Source organism: Mya arenaria, chromosome 3 (assembly GCF_026914265.1).
Source record: "Mya arenaria isolate MELC-2E11 chromosome 3, ASM2691426v1".
NCBI classification, from domain to species: Eukaryota; Metazoa; Mollusca; class Bivalvia; order Myida; family Myidae; genus Mya; species Mya arenaria.
Window position 1 is genome coordinate 41,175,115 of NC_069124.1, and position 19,472 is coordinate 41,194,586.

Here is a 19,472-nt window from a genome sequence, read left to right on the forward strand (position 1 = left end):
TTTGTCAATAATTACTAATTTAGATATATAAGCATCTCGGAGCCAGCATCATTTTAAAAACAATGAAGAATGAAGTAAAACTTACATATAAACTGATAAAGTAATTTCAAGTACTCAACGACCGCATACAGTAATTGCATCTAAATTAATGCATCAAGCCAGAGCAACATTGACAACTCTTAAATAAGAACGATGCATTCATTTCAAAGACAGCCATTAGACATAATTCGCCTAAGCAAGTTAATTCAAGTTTTTAAACTATGTCTGCAAATTGTCTTATACTGAATGCATCATTGTACAAACCAGAAGGAAAAGCAAAATAAAAATAGAGTAAATAAAACATATATACTATCGAATATGTTTCGAACTATCAAATGAAATAAATGGAAACTTATAAAATGCACTAAAATTGTTATGGTTCTCTTCGAAAATTATCCATAACCCATGTACGTAATTATACAGACAACAGAAAATACACCACTATACGCTCAGACGCCATGTGTCGTTCTTGTATTAGTACTCATTAAAATGTTATATAAAACTTATTATACAATTGCGACAGATTTTTATTATTACACTTTTAATAAATATGATGGTGCATGTGGGACTGTCGTATCCTTTATAATATTTTTGTCGTGTACAATACTATGAACACACACATTATTATTTATAGTTTGATGTACTCAGGCCTTATTTGATGTAGGCAGGTTTTTAAATACATGGAGATAACATTAAAAGAACACAATGCATCCAAAGTCCTGTCGGTTTGATTGTAACTGTTGATTCCCTATACTGATACGAGTAAATGCAACACTGTCCCAGCCCTAGCACCGGCTTATGTGGAGATGAACAGTAACATATGTATATAAAATATTTTTATGTCACTCATTCGTTTTCATTGATAACTCTGCGTCGTCGATGGAGCAGATAACGTTTGGCGTCTCTGTGGGTTTGAAACACAATGTCATGAGACCTGTGATACTGGCAAGAAGAATGAAAACGCCTGTAAGAAATAAATACATTGATAAAAAACATGAGACATGGGATAATAATAATAATAATAATAATAATAATAATAAGTTCCAAAAAGTCAATACTAATTATGTCACTAATGTTGCAATTATTTTTTCGACGATAAGGTCTAAGTGATGTTATACCTGCAAGCTGAAGAGACAGCTCATACGACCCTCCCATGTCTATTAGCAGTCCTGCATTAAATAAAGTTTTTTGACTAGAATTAAGATACTGATGATATTTAGATATGAATGATATGACAGGATGGACGGATTCATCATAATAAAAACAAAATATTAGTTTCACTAAACACGAATTATTTGTCCTCAATAAAACATAAAATACTATCTTAGTTCCACTTGTTTTCATTTATAAAATTATATTGATCGGGTTGAAGGATATAGGAAACTTACCGGCTAAAACAGGTCCAATTATTCCACCAATTCCACATACCATAAACTCCACTCCTAATGCCACGGACAAGTTCTTTATTCCCACATAATGAACATTCACCGACTGGTACATGACGAACAGAGACCCAAAAAGGAGTCCGAAGATCACAGCAAATGCAATATGTCCAGCGAAAGCGTTGGCAAACAGCGGATACGTAAAGATGACAACGGATAATATGAGAGGCGGCACAGCATACACAGTCATATCGTTCACAAATTCCATGTTTCCAGAACACCTGCTGTCAATCTCCCAAATGCCGAGAAAAATCCCATTAGAGAAATCAGGGATGCAGCCTGGATGGCGGAAAATCCTTTGGAGACAATAAAAGAAGGCAGGTGTAAACCGACAAGATATATTCCTAAACAGTACGAGAACAATGAAATGGAAAGTAACCACACATATCTATTTCTGATGATCGTAGCATAAGGTTGACAAACATTACTAAGACAAGAACTGGTCGCATAATCGTTCTTTAAAGCATCAACACGTCGTGTTATTTGTATATGTTTTTCAAGCTGGCTTGGAAAGCATGCCATTCCACATACAGCCATATGCAAGATTTATAGTTTGATGTACCCAGGCCTTGTTTGATGTAGGCAGGTTTTTAAATACATAGAGATAGCATTAAAAGAACACAATGCATATAAAGTCCTGTCGGTTTGATTGTAACTGTTGATTCCCTATACTGATACGAGTAAATGCAACACTGTCCCAGCCCTAGCACCGGCTTATGCAGGGATGAACAGTAACAGATGTATAATATATATATATATATATATATATATATATATATATATATATATATATATATATATATATATATATATATATATATATATATATATATATATATATATGTGTATGTGTGTGTGCGTGTGCGTGTGCGTGTGTGTGTGTGTGTGTGTGTGTGTCACTCATTCGTTTTCATTGATAACTCTGCGTCGTCGATGGAGCAGATAACGTTTGGCGTCTTTGTGGGTTTGAAACACAATGTCAACAGACCTGTGATACTGGCAAGAAGAATAAAAACGCCTGTAAGAAATAGATACATTGATAAAAAACATGAGAAACGGAATAATAATAATAAAAATATAAAATACTGTTCCAAAAAGTCAATACTAATTATGTCACTAATGTTGCAATTATTTTTTCGACGATAAGGTCCAAGTGATGTTATACCTGCAAGCTGAAGAGACAGCTCATACGACCCTCCCATGTCTATTAGCAGTCCTGCATTAAATAAAGTCTTTTTGACTAGAATTAAGATACTGATGATATTTAGATATGAATGATATGATAGGATGGACGGATTCATCATAATAAAAACTAAATATTAGTTTCACTAAACACGAATTATTTGTCCTCAGTAAAACATCAAATTCTATCTTAATTCCACTTGTTTTCATTTATAAAATTAAATTGATCAGGTTGAAGGATATAGGAAACTTACCGGCTAAAACAGGTCCAATTATTCCACCAATTCCACATACCATAAACTCCACTCCTAATGCCACGGACAAGTTCTTTATTCCCACATAATGAACATTCACCGACTGGTACATGACGAACAGAGACCCAAAAAGGAGTCCGAAGATCACAGCAAATGCAATATGTCCAGCGAGAGCGTTGGAAAACAGCGGATACGTAAAGATGACAACGGATAATATGAGAGGCGGCACAGCATACACTGTCATATCGTTCACAAATTCCATGTTTCCTAGAACACCTGCTGTCAATCTCCCAAATGCCGAGAAAAATCCCATTAGAGAAATCAGGGATGCAGCCTGGATGGCGGAAAATCCTTTGGAGGCAATAAAAGAAGGCAGGTGTAAACCGACAAGATATATTCCTAAACAGTACGAGAACAATGAAATGGAAAGTAACCACACATATCTATTTCTGATGATCGTAGCATAAGGTTGACAAACATTACTAAGACAAGAACTGGTCGCATAATCGTTCTTTAAAGCATCAACACGTCGTGTTATTTGTATATGTTTTTCAAGCTGGCTTGGAAAGCATGCCATTCCACATACAGCCATATGCAAGTTCATTCCAGCAACGATGAAGAAAAAGCCTGAAGTCCCATAGTAGCTTCTTGCTATCTCCATCAACGGGGCGAACGCCGAAGACCCTAGACCAATTCCTATGTGTGCAATGCCAGTTGCCAGATTCCTATGTTTCCGAAAACTGAAATTGATTGCCACAATGGTCGCTGTATAACCGATACCTCCAGCCGTTCCTGGAATTTAGAACAAAACATTGACATCATCAGTTGTACATTCTGCACATAGTGTACGTCATGTTCAATCGAACTATGTATGTTTATAATTTTTTTATCTTCAATGTACAGTAATGAGTAAAAACGTCACAAAGCGTGACTCATATGACAGGGGGTTGTGTGATATCATTTGCAAGCTAAGAGTCTCTGAAATAATTTAAAACTCCATTTGTGTCTGATTTATATCAATACAATAATTAGTACTCTTATGTGAAAGCAAGCATATCTCACCGGCAATTATCCCACAGGATATAATCGACACGATTATATGAGGCGAAAATGCAGTCAAAATATAACCGAGTGCGTAAAGCAGACTCGATATAACCATGGCAAGTCGACAATTGAACCGGTTTAATAATAGCGTCGACAATGGCGCTGAAAAACACATATACAATCGAGTCACCTTAAAGATATAGGATTTAACGCATTCATTAAAGATATTGTATCCTCTCTTTGATACAAAACTGCAGCAAACTGTATAAAACTTTTCAAGTATTTGGTTTGGTTCAAGTTCGCCGAAGTATTTATTGATTGGCCAATATTTATCCTAAAACGATCGGAAATATATAAAGCAAATTATTTAAGTGTGCAAACTATTCTTAAGATGAAAATAGGACAACTTTATCGAGTTATATATTATAACGTGCGAGGCCAACAAGGCCAACAGATTCCTTCAGAGAAAAGCATGCTCGACCGTGAAGGGGTCGACTTGTCTTATATATATATATATATATATATATATATATATATATATATATATATATATATATATATATATATATATATATTTAGGCCCTGAAACTCCACACGGAGAACTGGTTATGCCAATTTGCATACTACCAACCAAGTACATCAACGTACTTCCGCCTACAACGTAACGTTACAATATAATTGGCGCTGCTAGATAAACTATTTATATAGAATATCATGTTCTGATTTTGTATCATACATCAGCTACAGGGTCATTATCTCTCAGCCATTGTAAACACTGCCAATATTTCAAATTCAAATTGTGTTGCTATCAGCAAAGACCTTTTTTTTTACATACCTATCTATTAACGAAGATACGTGTTTATGTTTTCAGGAATGAAAATTCTTAGAACAAATATATTCAGTAGTTCTGCTGTGGATTGTATTACACCTCTTATGGTACAAGTTTAAAGTACACAAAACGAGTGGCCATTTCTCTGTGTTTTATTGTCCTCGGCCTTTACATTCAGCTACAATTTTTTGGTAATCTTGGTGAAAGAGGTAACGAGTTTGAAACAGTGAGTGGAGTTATACAACGTCATGAACATTCTTCACAATTATAAGATGAACAAGAATCTACCGAGCCTACCTGCTAGTGATACCAGTGCCACATACGAATCTATCGAGCCTACCTGCTAGTGATACCAGTGCCACATACGAATCTATCGAGCCTACCTGCTAGTGATACCAGTGCCTCACACGAATCTATCGAGCCTACCTGCTAGTGATACCAGTGCCTCACACGAATCTACCGAGCCTACCTGCTAGTGATACCAGTGCCACACACGAATCTATCGAGCCTACCTGCTAGTGATACCAGTGCCTCATACGAATCTATCGAGCCTACCTGCTGGTGATACCAGTGCCACATACGAATCAATCGAGCCTACCTGCTAGTGATACCAGTGCCACATACGAATCTATCGAGCCTACCTGCTAGTGATACCAGTGCCTCACACGAATCTATCGAGCCTACCTGCTAGTGATACCAGTGCCACACACGAATCTATCGAGCCTACCTGCTAGTGATTCCAGTGCCACACACGAATCTACCGAGCCTACCTGCTAGTGATACTAGTGCCACATACGAATCTATCGAGCCTACCTGCTAGTGATACTAGTGCCACATACGAATCTATCGAGCCTACCTGCTAGTGATACCAGTGCCTAACACGAATCTAACGAGCCTACCTGCTAGTGATACCAGTGCCACATACGAATCTATCGAGCCTACATGCTAGTCATACCAGTGCCTCATACGAATCTATCGAGCCTACCTGCTAGTGATACCAGTGCCACATACGAATCTAACGAGCCTACCTGCTAGTGATACCAGTGCCTCACACGAATCTACCGAGCTTACCTGCTAGTGATACCAGTGCCACACACGAATCTATCGAGCCTACCTGCTAGTAATACCAGTGCCTCATACGAATCTATCGAGCCTACCTGCTAGTGATACCAGTGCCTCACACGAATCTATCGAGCCTACCTGCTAGTGATACCAGTGCCACACACGAATCTACCGAGCCTACCTGCTAGTGATTCCAGTACCAAACACGAATCTACCGAGCCTACCTGCTAGTGATACCAGTGCCACACACGAATCTATCGAGCCTACCTGCTAGTGATACCAGTGCCACACACGAATCTACCGAGCCTACCTGCTAGTGATACCAGTGCCACACACGAATCTACCGAGCCTACCTGCTAGTGATACCAGTGCCACACACGAATCTATCGAGCCTACCTGCTAGTGATACCAGTGCCACACACGAATCTATCGAGCCTACCTGCTAGTGATACCAGTGCCACATGGATGAACACGAATCTACCGAGCCTACCTGCTAGTGATACTTGTGCCACACACGAATCTATCGAGCCTACCTGCTAGTGATACCAGTGCCTCATACGAATCTATCGAGCCTACCTGCTAGTGATACCAATGCCACACACGAATCTATCGAGCCTACCTGCTAGTGATACCAGTGCCATATGGATGAACACGAATCTACCGAGCCTACCTGCTAGTGATACCAGTGCCTCACACGAATCTACCGAGCCTACCTGCTAGTGATACCAGTGCCACACACGAACCTATCGAGCCTACCTGCTAGTGATACCAGTGCCTCACACGAATCTACCGAGCCTACCTGCTAGTGATACCAGTGCCACACACGAATCTATCGAGCCTACCTGCTAGTGATACCAGTGCCACACACGAATCTATCGAGCCTACCTGCTAGTGATACTAGTGCCACATACGAATCTATCGAGCCTACCTGCTAGTGATACCAGTGCCACACACGAATCTATCGAGCCTACCTGCTAGTGATACCAGTGCCACATACGAATCTACCGAGCCTACCTGCTAGTGATACCAGTGCCACATACGAATCTATCGAGCCTACCTGCTAGTGATACCAGTGCCACATACGAATCTATCGAGCCTACCTGCTAGTGATACCAGTGCCACACACGAATCTATCGAGCCTACCTGCTAGTGATACCAGTGCCACACACGAATCTATCGAGCCTACCTGCTAGTGATACCAGTGCCACACACGAATCTATCGAGCCTACCTGCTAGTGATACCAGTGCCACACACGAATCTATCGAGCCTACCTGCTAGTGATACCAGTGCCACATGGATGAACACGAATCTACCGAGCCTACCTGCTAGTGATACCAGTGCCACACACGAATCTATCGAGCCTACCTGCTAGTGATACCAGTGCCTCATACGAATCTATCGAGCCTACCTGCTAGTGATACCAATGCCACACACGAATCTATCGAGCCTACCTGCTAGTGATACCAGTGCCACATGGATGAACACGAATCTACCGAGCCTACCTGCTAGTGATACCAGTGCCTCACACGAATCTACCGAGCCTACCTGCTAGTGATACCAGTGCCACACACGAATCTATCGAGCCTACCTGCTAGTGATACCAGTGCCTCACACGAATCTACCGAGCCTACCTGCTAGTGATACCAGTGCCACACACGAATCTATCGAGCCTACCTGCTAGTGATACCAGTGCCTCACACGAATCTACCGAGCCTACCTGCTAGTGATACTAGTGCCACACACGAATCTATCGAGCCTACCTGCTAGTGATACCAGTGCCACACACGAATCTATCGAGCCTACCTGCTAGTGATACCAGTGCCACATGGATGAACACGAATCTACCGAGCCTACCTGCTAGTGATACCAGTGCCACATGGATGAACACGAATCTACCGAGCCTACCTGCTAGTGATACCAGTGCCACATGGATGAACACGAATCTACCGAGCCTACCTGCTAGTGATACCAGTGCCACATGCAAGGCTCCTGCCCATGATGTGACGGCCAAACTAGCTCCATGTTTCTCTAAAAGGGCTGCATGCATGATCCCCACAGAAAATTGGGCGTTACCAAGGATACAGAATGAGAAAAAGCACGCTATCAAAACTATCCATGCCCAGCCTCTGTCGATGTCCCTAAAATTCAAGTTGTCCTCCTTTGAATCAAACATTTATTTGTTGTTTTAAACACGCACTGTTTCAAATGTTAATCTTTTAAGACATCAACCTTCTGTCTAAATATACGCCTTTCATATACACGGCTTATTCTGGAACTCTGCTACATATTTTGTTATCAACACAACATGTATAGTTTTTGCATTTAACATTAACGTTCGACCTGGTAAACTCATACTTTCACATATCTTATTGAAATATTATCCAAACACATTACTGTCACCAAAGGTTGAAGCCCGGAATAATAAATACTCTGATGCGGTACAAATACAAATATATACTTTAGAAGCCTTTCAAAACCATAAATAATGCACAGCCGTTCGCTTTACTTCGATTCACACACGACTTCAGTGATCGTTTTGATTTATAAGTATGCAAGCAGTGTTCTATGTCTTCGGGTTAAATTTTGTATTGTATTTTATCAGTAGTGCATAGCTAGATAAATGGCCTTATACAGTTTACAAATATCTTACGATATTATATATCCATATATGTCAACTATCTTTACCTCGGCAGTTGAAACCAGTGAGATTTCGATATTTAATTCAATAACTGTGCTTTATGATTGTTGAATATCAAATTTTATTATGACAACGCACCCAGAACGAACGATTGTTTTAACATAACTTATGGTGAAATAGTAATCTTTTTTTTCTAAAAAAAAATGTATTCAAATGTCATCAGAGCCAAATGAAAAACATAATTTTCAATTAAAAACTCCAGTCGTGGTCACAATGTATAGATATAATAAACCATCAGATATATAACATACGATGTACTAGTGATGATTTAGTACTTCATTTACAGTTCACGACATAATATCTCCAAACTACACGACTCATAAGTCCATGAAAATATATGTATTTTATCAAAGAAAAATTAATACACCATATAAGAAAACAGTTTAACAACATAGTTGCTATTATACTATCGTTTTATGAGAATATATTGATGACACACATGTAACACTACCGTTTTATCGTGAAGTGAAACAGCAGTTGTTACATGTTTTATTCATTAATAACAGTTTGTTTTACCATATCATTCATTTTCAACTTCACCAATACTATAGAATACATATTATAAACATATTATAAACGACTTGTCATCGTCCTTCAGTAATTATGATCATGATATAGCGGAACACTTTGTGTCATTTTACTCGTCCATGTATCTATCCGTACAAGTTACAGAAGTACTTAAACGTTGTTAGCGAATCGCTCTTTGCAGGCTTACTGATACTCACTAAAGGTAGCATAAACCCATAGCTTCAAATACAATAATTATTGGTAAGAAATCAAACATGTATGAACAAATGTATGTAAAAGAGCGTCATGGGAGAACACAGTAATGCCTTACTGATACGATTACATTTGAAATCAGTCATGTGATCTTTAGAAACATTTCCCAGCTATTCATAAATTAATATATTGCTGAAAATGTTTTTAAACTAAAATGTTTCGATCTGTCTTAACATAGAACAAACAAGATGAAAACTTATGGTTTTAAGCGAAACACAAGGACAAGCTTAAAGACCTAAAGACCCCTAAACTGTGTATGTATCAAAGGCGCTAACAATTGTTACAACATACAAAGCCCAGAAGAATACAGACATTCATAACATCATTTGTGTAAAAGTGTATCACGTTTATGTATCAAATACAATTTTAAACATGACATTCTTACTCTGGTATAACACAAGCAGTGTACACATAATTGATTGGCATACACATATTGAGGATCATTTGTACTTTTTTTACTTTGTTGTGGTTTTGTAGAGGTTCAGATAGTTACAAGAAGAAGTTTTATTTTGCTAGTCAGATAGCAAACAGTTTAGAGACACTCCAATTTGGTTCCAAACTCTTCACCAGAAATGCGCAGAATAACTCGGACGAATACTTCCGTTTTCCCGAATTCAAAGAGGACATCAACTATTTTGTCATTCGCTGTTTTCCCACTCTCATGTTTCACATTTATCTGTGCAATTTTTGTACACTCTCTGTCGGAAACATAGCGGGGATTTGGGTGAGGACTGGAATAAATGTCGACCTTGGTCTCTTTAAGAGACGTTGGCTTGAAACCCTTTGCAACCACTTCTCCAATCTTCACTTCATTGTTAATTTTCACAAATTGTTCAAAAAGATGAACAACCTTTTTCCCGTTTTCAATGACGACTTTCGACCTATCATGCACCTTCGCGTCGTATTCGACTGGTTTGTTTATACCATACGAGCATTTCATGACTCTTGAAGCTATCACGTGAGGTCGCTGAGCAAATTCCACAGCCCCCTTTAAAACAGCAACACCAGCCTCCTCTGGTATTATAACTCGAACATTCGACAGCGTTTCAATCATGGCCGACTGTAGAAGCTTACATTCTGCAAATCCACCGACCACCATCACTAAACGGACTTCCTTAAAATACTGTTCCTGTATTAAGTTGCTTATATGGGATGCTATGTTGCTGATCGTCGCATTAAACCAGCGCTTTGCAATCTCGGCGTCAACTTTTAATTTATCTTTTGTCAGGCTTACCTTTTCAGACAGGCCGAGTTTATCGATTGACTTCTTAATTTTTTTGGAATTTTCTCTCATTGAGTATGGTAACCGTATAACAACATTGTTGTTACCAATAGATCGCTTTTTTATTTCAAATTCATTGAGAAGATCGAGATGTTCGCCAAACTCTGATTCTCTGAATTGACGAATTCGTTTTTGTCCAAATATCGACCCAAGCCAGTCGAATAATTCTTTGTCCACGTTCGTTTCTCCCCACGCCCCACCGTCTGGGCGGAGGATTTCGTTCAGACGTCCATCTGGCTTTTTTTCTTGGACAGAAATATCAGCTGTGCCTCCTGCAACAAATATCCGGATACAGAGTACATCAATGCTATGATAATGTCTCAAAGGTTTTCTTTGAGAAACAGTCGGGCTAAAATATGTCTGCTCACACGGCAACAAGGTTTTTATTTTTGTATGAGGTAATTTCGGCATTGCATGATACATGATTATACATGACCTTTGCCTTTATATATATACCAAATCATTTTGATTCAATATGCCACATATTTGGATTTTGACAACATTCATCTCCAGGAGTGTATCAGAAGGAAATATAATTTGTAGAATTTCAACTATAATTAAATTTGAGTTTTAGGTGTGACCTATTGATTTTCCTCTTAATCACAGATTACTCAGTTAAGAATAAAACTTTAAAATTAATACTAACGGTTGACAGTGCTTTATACTCAACATTGTAGCTTCGAAGACTAACAACCAATGATAAATTATACCTATGCACACGCATTTCGGGTATAATTACGTTTGTACTTGTTTGTACTTAATATCATGTTTTAAAACGTTCGTTGTACTTTGCGTAGTGTTAATGTCCGTGAGTTCAGTTCTTTTCGTTCAATATGTACAATGTTACAAACACGGACAACCCCAGCAGTCGTTTCACTATGACCATGTTCAAAAGAACAGACATTAAAAACACAAGAGAGAGACACATGGTAAATAATAGTAACTGCATAATTATTTACCTCCAACGTCTACAACCATAAACTGCGTTCCGGGTTTTGACAGCTCTCCTTTAACGTCGGTTTGAATATGTTGACACCAAATAGCAGCAGCTTCTGGCTCAAGAGCTAAACCAACCTGCTGGCTGTCTATTCCCGCCTGTATTATAATACGTTCGATGTTATATTGGCAATATCTAAACAGGCATAATCACGCAAGTTTAATTGTTATGCAAATCTGGCCAGCAAGATATTCGTATTATCAAGTTGACCACCGTACCTGTAGTGCCGCCTCTTTCATGAACTGTTTTGCACCATCGCTCTAGATGGCAGGCACTGTTATCATGAACAAAATGACAGATTGTGAGATGTCAGTAATGCGCAATCGAAGCGTTTCCATCAACTGTTCTTTCAAGTATCGTATGGCCATGCTGAAAATGGTCAAGGCGGGCATTTTCTTTCCGCTTATATCTTCAACTGTTGTGTCTCTGCGAAGTCCATCCTTAAAGACAATTAAGAAAAACATGATGATGACCCACATTGTTAATAAACGTAAAGGCAAACATGCGACAAGGCCACTTCAGTGATAATAATGTTATGCTAAGTAAAGGGACAAATATGCAAAAAAACACTACAGGGATACATATGCAATGGAAAATTCAAGATAAATTTGCAATGGGAGCGCCAGGGACAATTTTACAATGGAAACTACATGGACAGCATGCATTTAAAGCTCAAGTGAGAATTATGCAATGGAAGCTCCACGGACAATTTTGCAATTAAAGCTACATGAACAATAATGCAATGATACTACAGTAAAAAAATCCATCTGAAGCTAAAAACACACTTAAAGCTCCAGGAACAATTATGCAAATGAAGCTAGAGAGGCAATTCAAATCAAATCAGTTTACAAATAATGTGACATTCACCGGAAGTTAAAACTGGTCTATTTTTGTCAGACTTCTTATCTCTTCAGACAATATTCAATAATTGCAAAATTGAAAATATAAAACTAATGAAGTAAAACATATCAATTAAACAGATGAACACACTTATGTTGTGAAAAATTGTTCGCTTACTTCCGAATTCTGTAAATCAGTTATTCGAAATTGCAGGTATATACGTAGTTTGATGGTTTCGATTTTATCATTATTTATTTTATGCAATGTAAACAACAGAGACAATTATGCAATGTAAACTACAGAGACAATTATGCAATTGAAGCTTCAATGACAATTATGCAATGTAAATTACAGGAACAATTCTGCTATGGAAACTACAAAGACTATTATGCAATGGACAGAGTCAATAACGCAATGAAAACTACACAGACAATTACGCAATGAAAACTACAGAGGCAATTACGCAATGAAAACTACACAGACAATTACGCAATGAAACTACAGAGGCAATTATGCAATGAAAACTACCCAGACAATTACGCAAAGAAAACTACAGAGACAATTATGCAATGAAAACTACACAGAGGCAATTATGCAATGAAAACTATACAGACAATTACGCAATGAAAACTACAGAGGCAATTATGCAATGAAAACTACAGAGACAATTACGCAATGAAAACTACAGAGACAATTATGCAATGAAACCTACAGAGACAATTACGCAATGAAAACTACACAGACAATTACGCAATGAAAACTACAGAGACAATTATGCAATGAAAACTACACAGACAATTACGCAATGAAAACTACAGAGACAATTATGCAATGAAACCTACAGAGACAATTACGCAATGAAAACTACCCAGACAATTACGCAATGAAAACTACAGAGACAATTATGCAATGAAAACTACACAGACAATTACGCAATGAAAACTACAGAGACAATTATGCAATGAAAACTACAGAGCCAATAACGCAACAAAAACTACAGCGACAATTATGCTATGAAAACTATAGAGACAATTGTGTAATTAAAACTACATGAACAAGTATGTAATATAAACTATAGAGCCAATTATGCAATTGAAGCTACAGAGACGATTATACAAGTGAAGCCCAAAGGGAAAAGTTTGCAATGTAAACTACAGGAACAGTTATTCATTTGATGCTACAAATACAATGGTAACATTGTAAAGTAAAAAAAAATACATATAGATGACATTTGCGCAAAACACACACGACAATAGGTTGGATTAACAAAATAACTACTAGCGGATGCTAATTCTCGTCTTTTATTTTTTAATTTTCGCTTGAAAAGTGGCATTACTTAATATTCATTACATTTAGAGCTCTTGGCATTTTCAAACACGTGCGTATTGCGACAAAACGTGTACTTATCTTTTTGTGAATATTTTGAATGGTTTTAAGTTACAGGCAATGTTTAAACAATTGCATGCCAATGTCAACGACTACAACATGGCTGTCAAAATAAATTAGGTATGTGCGATATATTGTTAAGTTACTATATTGCGATACGAAACAGAAGCATTAATATTTTTATAATTAATAAATATTGAGTAGAACTGGAGAAATATAGAATAGAACTTGTATTGTGAAAATGCCCACATGCTCTTTAATAACGACTGATACTGAGACTGATGTGTTGTCAAAAATGGAACAAATTTTATGTCCGTAAATAAAGCGCCTGATTGCAGTATGATCTCTTTATAGTAATAACTGTTTTCATCGTTTAGAAAGGTAATGACTACGATACTATGTACTTACCAAGTCATATCTTTTCAGTCTAATACTCTTATAAAAACTTCATGTGTCACATTCGTACTACAACTGGTTTCTCACTGTCTGTGGAGGAACCATTTCTTATGAAGTTTAAGTTTTAAATGGACTCATATATTAAAAACAGCCTTCATTATACATTTCATCAATATAAGACACTTATTAGATTAATCTATTTAACATTTTCCTTAAGATTATTGTCTATCTCCGTTCAATTAACAATAAATCAAGCCAATCCAATCAGTAGAAACATTTTGGCCTTCTATTTTATCCCAATTGAGAAATTAGGATAATTGCCCTTCAGAAGTGACGACTTAAAGCACCGCAATTAAACACTTCCCTAGGGATCGCATATTTAGCTTATCTTTTACGATGTTTAATCTCATTGTTTCTTTATCATTTATTTAAAGTCCGCTGTCTTATGCAAGGATATACCTTTGTTTGGTGCAGTAACATCTTGAATCGTCTGAATAGCATCCAGTCTCCATGTTTGTCATCTTCGGCCAGACTTGAATACTTGTTTTCTGCTTCAAAGCCAAAAGAATCGAATGTTTTGTCTGGCTTAAGGAGAACAGAAGTTGGGGTTTTCAGCGAAAGAAGTTTTTCACCGGAGCTCCAAGCTTTGTTTGCCCATATTTCTGCCGGGGTGTTCTTAACTGAATAGGCGTATCCACTGTATGTTGTTCCGAAATCGAAGGCAGCAAACACCTGATGGTTTGCAGTCACCTACAATATGATACATCAAACCCAAAAGTTTACCCTGATAATAAATTCGACAGCAACATGTCTCTCTATATTTTTGACTTACAAAACATACATGATTTTTTCTTAAGGAACAGAACCTGACTGAAATAAAATGCCGCTTTAAGCTTCAAAGGATAACGTAAGCCCGTTTTAAAGAATACCCATGCGAGTTCACACGAATTGTAATCTAAAAACGTTATCGTTCTTACCTTCGGTTCAGCCCATATGTCAGACCCATTCTCATTGTCAGCCGCAATTCTCAAAATTCTTGAAGTGACTATCTCTGGAGACCTCCCAAACAATAATCCGCCGTTCAATATAACCGTTTCAACATCCTCTGGTTTATGAATCCTTTGTTTCAATTTTCTGTGTAATGCGTCTATCGCAATCTGATATTCGGCGAAATCGCCGAAAATAATGACGTCCGTCAAATTTCTGTTCTCTGGTCTAGATACTATTTCGTCTACGTATGCGATTGTATTTTCTAAGGCTTCAAGTACCAACGGCGCAAGCATTTCATTACTCATGCGAAGCTTACCGCCTATGTATTTTGCGGTGGGACCGAAAACGTGTTTGTTTCTCATATCGATTTCACAAAACCGTTGTCCTAAAGACAGAGGCAAGTTCAAATGCACATTACCGGTTCCCTCGAGGGATAATTATTTCAGTGGAAATTTTAATTTTCTTTTGAAATCTAGTTTGTCTCTGAAGTCGTCAAAATGAATTCCAGTATCGTCATCTAACAACATCCCCATGAAGGAAAGTATCTTTTTTTGAACAGTATTCATGTCGGCTGAATGTTTTCCCTCCAGGAAAGTCACCCGAATCGTCTGATCAAAGTTAGATTCAACTTCAGCAAATTCAGTGTAATTTTCTGCAGGAAATAATATAACATTGATTGTAAGTAAACTTTAAAAATATAAATATTGTGTTCGGAATTATTAAATGATATATGCCATTAACGTACTGGTTGCTTACCGTTCCAGTTAACCAAAAGGCATTTTTTGTTAGCTACAATGTTATGCAGTTCCTCTAGACATGTGAACGAAGCAGCTTCCGCATCCGTTATCAAGAGAATATGATCATCACTCAGTCCCACCTAAAAGTTGTTTGAGTAGAACGTAGACAAACTTTAAACCCAGTTTCCAAAAGGTTACAATATTACATGATTTTTCAAAATAGGCATTATCATAGGTACGGAAGGAATAAGTAACTTTGCATTCTTAAATATCGCCAGAAACCGCCTGTAAATAAACCCTTGTTTATAATTATAGTTATTATAAATATTATAGTCGATTCTGATAAGAACTGTATATGGTTAAAATACATACATGTATTCAGCGTTTTAAAAAAATTAAATTAAAATCGAAAAAGGAATTGACAACATGGCTTTCATACTTGTACACCCGAATTTGTCAGGCATGTTTTTGCCCTTGAATCCAGGACGCCGGAATACTAAAAACCCAGGTCACATCGGTAATGGGAAAATGCTTAAGAACATGCGAGAATAGCATGTCCTTAAGATACCCAACAATTTCTGCGAACAGTTTGTTTGAAGAAACACGTTCACCGGTTTCATCGGATATGTAGATTTCGCCATTTATAGACTACAACAGCAGATCAAATAAAAAACATTGGACACCAAATATGCACAGGCGGAACACAATAATTTAACTTTTTTAACAATTAACGTTTATAGATTCCCGAAATATGGATGATAGTCCGTGAAAGGACCAATTTAAAATTGACTATTCGTTGTGATTATTTTATAAGTTACTTGCTCAAGAAATATTTTCCTGACCACCGGGTAAGTATCTATAATCAAACTTCTTGACCTTTCTCATTAACGGGTTTGTATGTATATCTTATTGCATATGTATTGTATTTATCTCATTTATTACATGTATTATTTGGTAGAGTAATAATTTGGAAACTATTAACTGAAAACGTTTTAAGAGGCTCAAGGTTCAACAGACATACAACAAGCGAAACCGCAGTGTCATGTCATACGGCCGATCACATATACACACACATCAAAATTAATATTGGTAAGAATGGTTTTATCTTACCTCCAAATGTTTGAAAATACTTCCATCCTACGCTTTTCTTTCACTTTTGAGATCGTTGAACTTTGCAAGTGCTGTAAAGCCATAACAATCCAGCTGACCCTTATGATTCAAGAGGGCACATGAAGGAACTTTCATATGAATAAATGCATCCTCATCATAAAAATTAAGTGCATGGACGGCTTTTTCTCCCTTTAAAGCGAAACCAATGCAGGTTTCTCGTATCCCAAAATTGACTGCAGCAACTACCAATGCCATTTTGTTTCTTCCTGTAAAAATATTCTAAATTTCTACAAATTCTTAAACGCATTTAAAATAACAAAAAAAAAACATTTATGTACGCCGGAACTGCAATGTGCGGAGGTCTACCTTTTTAAATAGAATTAAACCAATTGCAATTCAATCTTTAAAAAATCTCAATTTTATAAAATCACTTTGATTTCTGTAGGTTTAATTCTCATTTTGCGATCAATCTTTTCTGATCAATGCTTTAAACATTATGGACGATATAAGGGTATATAACTACGAGGTGAAATTGAATGTTGACAATAAAAATATTATGTGCCTGCTCAGCAGAACCAGGGCAAGACCGATAACATTAGGAATATGAGCTATGACACTGACAATATATTATCGCAATGAATAATTAAGGAAAGATCTTCAGTCCGCAGCTACACATAACTATGAACAAGATTGAACATGAACTGATATCAGCGTACAATCAAACCCAATATTTACTGCAATGTATTAAAAAATCAAACAACAAAGAATGTTATCCGATACTAAAATTCTCAAGCGAATTGATTATTTACTCTACTGTTCAATGGCAAACATGGTATCGACATGAAGCGTTATGAAAAGGTATAATTGATTTGAGTGCAGAAACAAATGCATTAGTTTTTATTTGGAATATACTATCGTATAAGTTCATTTTCCGTCCATGCGATATGTATATATTTAACAAAACTCCAAAGTAGACCTTACCCTAAGATGAGGTTTTCGCTGATATAGACGCAACTTTTTCTGTATTGATCATGCTCAGTTTGACCAAAAACCATGGATGAGCAAATTTAACTTTTTTAGTATTTAAATAAGTGTATGTAGTGCGCGTTTGTCTAATGGCGTAATCGGATAGAGTTCAGCTTCAAGTTATTACAAAATGTTGTGCAGACTTTCAAAAGTTTACGAACTTCATTTTATCATTACTTCAATATATTTCTTTGGTATTTTGTCGTCCAATGTTGCTCTACATATCATTAATTGATTGCATATTTTTATCTATTAATAAGAGGCCTTTTTATATGGTCAAGTTACAACTTTTATCGAGAGTATGATAATTTTCATCATATCACTCAATTACCTTCCGATACAAACCCTTTACCCTTTGAATTTAGTAATATATGTTCCGAGTAACATATTGAATTAAAAATATGTAGGATGAAAATGTGTTGCTTACATTTTAATTACAATGTTGTGGCACTAGGGCCATAAACAACAGCCGGTCGGTAAGGGATAATATAACATGTCAGACATTGCATAAACTTTCTTGAACTGAACCCCAACATCCTCCCCAAGAATTCTGGAATATTACACACGGTTGTGTATTGGTCCTAATTTTGATTGGCTTCGGGTGAATGTTATCATTGATCAGATTTAATAGAAAAAAATATTGGTCGGTTAACAAAAAACCGGTGCAATCCGTTTTTCTTTTCTAACGCAGCCGTAAATGGAAAATAAAACACGCCCGTAACTTTACCATTACGAGCTATGGTGGATATAAACAAATTAGCCATTATATGGATTAACCGAATAGTTATGAATACAAAAGTACATTTACGGCTTAATGCGTGAAACTGGACTACATAGAATTGATTGTGAATATATCTCAGTTCCATTCTATAAACAATGACTAACATTGATAAATAGTTATCACATATGCACGAAGGGTAAAATACAGAAATATTCGTGTATTTGTATATGCTTAAATATCTAATTTGACAAAAAAAAAAGAAACTTACCTAAGGTCACATTCTATCCAGGAAGTTAATTAATCACCTGATTTTTATTTAACGAATATCGTTATCGGTGTAATGTCATCATACAGATAATGAAACATAAGGCCTTTAACGATATCTTTGCGTTATACCATAGTTTCATCTGCTTTCGTTTAAGCTCTTATTCTCACACCAGTACGGTAGCCAATAGTACCATTCAAGAAGAAGCATGCGGATAAATTTGAATTACAACGATATTTCAATATACGCAAGCTACTGTTTGCACAGTAAGCTTGAGGATATGGTACAAAACAGTTACTACACCAAATATTTGTGATTGAAAGTATACCTACTGGAGCTATTGCGCAATCCCTGGGTCATTAACTTATATGAACTAAGGCAAATTGATAGT

General features: G+C 36.9%; 3 protein-coding genes across 3 annotated transcripts; all 3 read right to left on the reverse strand.

The window, feature by feature from the left end:
- Positions 1 to 93: 93 nt before the first annotated feature.
- Positions 94 to 2,166, reverse strand: LOC128226567 (monocarboxylate transporter 13-like). The gene is made up of 3 exons (XM_052936509.1): positions 1,428 to 2,166; positions 1,158 to 1,208; positions 94 to 1,003 (listed from the first exon to the last, which is right to left on the reverse strand). Exons 1-3 carry the CDS (start codon positions 1,687 to 1,689, stop codon positions 882 to 884), a joined length of 435 nt encoding a protein of 144 aa, XP_052792469.1. The 5' UTR covers positions 1,690 to 2,166; the 3' UTR covers positions 94 to 881.
- A 211-nt stretch (positions 2,167 to 2,377) lies between these two features.
- Positions 2,378 to 8,364, reverse strand: LOC128226023 (monocarboxylate transporter 13-like). Its single transcript, XM_052935922.1, has 5 exons — positions 7,810 to 8,364; positions 3,980 to 4,123; positions 2,918 to 3,709; positions 2,647 to 2,697; positions 2,378 to 2,499 (listed from the first exon to the last, which is right to left on the reverse strand). The coding sequence occupies exons 1-5, from the start codon at positions 8,024 to 8,026 to the stop codon at positions 2,378 to 2,380; spliced, it is 1,326 nt and encodes a 441-aa protein (XP_052791882.1). The 5' UTR covers positions 8,027 to 8,364.
- Positions 8,365 to 8,718: 354 nt separating this feature from the next.
- Positions 8,719 to 19,111, reverse strand: LOC128226907 (heat shock 70 kDa protein 12A-like). Its single transcript, XM_052937019.1, has 9 exons — positions 19,085 to 19,111; positions 17,070 to 17,335; positions 16,399 to 16,607; positions 15,979 to 16,099; positions 15,210 to 15,874; positions 14,692 to 14,982; positions 11,829 to 12,050; positions 11,573 to 11,708; positions 8,719 to 10,885 (listed from the first exon to the last, which is right to left on the reverse strand). The coding sequence occupies exons 7-9, from the start codon at positions 11,847 to 11,849 to the stop codon at positions 9,864 to 9,866; spliced, it is 1,179 nt and encodes a 392-aa protein (XP_052792979.1). The 5' UTR covers positions 11,850 to 12,050; positions 14,692 to 14,982; positions 15,210 to 15,874; positions 15,979 to 16,099; positions 16,399 to 16,607; positions 17,070 to 17,335; positions 19,085 to 19,111; the 3' UTR covers positions 8,719 to 9,863.
- Between the last annotated feature and the right edge of the window lie 361 nt (positions 19,112 to 19,472).

Excerpts from the sequence above, each read along its gene's own strand:
- LOC128226567 (XM_052936509.1), bottom strand. The coding sequence starts at position 1,689 with ATGGAATTTGTGAACGATATGACTGTGTATGCTGTGCCGCCTCTCATA. Across the intron at positions 1,209-1,427 it reads AATTGGACCTGTTTTAGCCG|GACTGCTAATAGACATGGGA; the intron begins GTAAGTTTCCTA and ends TATTTAATGCAG. Across the intron at positions 1,004-1,157 it reads GCTGTCTCTTCAGCTTGCAG|GCGTTTTCATTCTTCTTGCC; the intron begins GTATAACATCAC and ends TATTTCTTACAG.
- LOC128226023 (XM_052935922.1), bottom strand. The coding sequence starts at position 8,026 with ATGTTTGATTCAAAGGAGGACAACTTGAATTTTAGGGACATCGACAGA. Across the intron at positions 3,710-3,979 it reads ATCCTGTGGGATAATTGCCG|GAACGGCTGGAGGTATCGGT; the intron begins GTGAGATATGCT and ends TCTAAATTCCAG. Across the intron at positions 2,500-2,646 it reads GCTGTCTCTTCAGCTTGCAG|GCGTTTTTATTCTTCTTGCC; the intron begins GTATAACATCAC and ends TATTTCTTACAG.
- LOC128226907 (XM_052937019.1), bottom strand. The coding sequence starts at position 11,849 with ATGAAAGAGGCGGCACTACAG. Across the intron at positions 11,709-11,828 it reads TGAAAGAGGCGGCACTACAG|GCGGGAATAGACAGCCAGCA; the intron begins GTACGGTGGTCA and ends ATTATAATACAG. Across the intron at positions 10,886-11,572 it reads TATGGTTGTAGACGTTGGAG|GAGGCACAGCTGATATTTCT; the intron begins GTAAATAATTAT and ends TATTTGTTGCAG.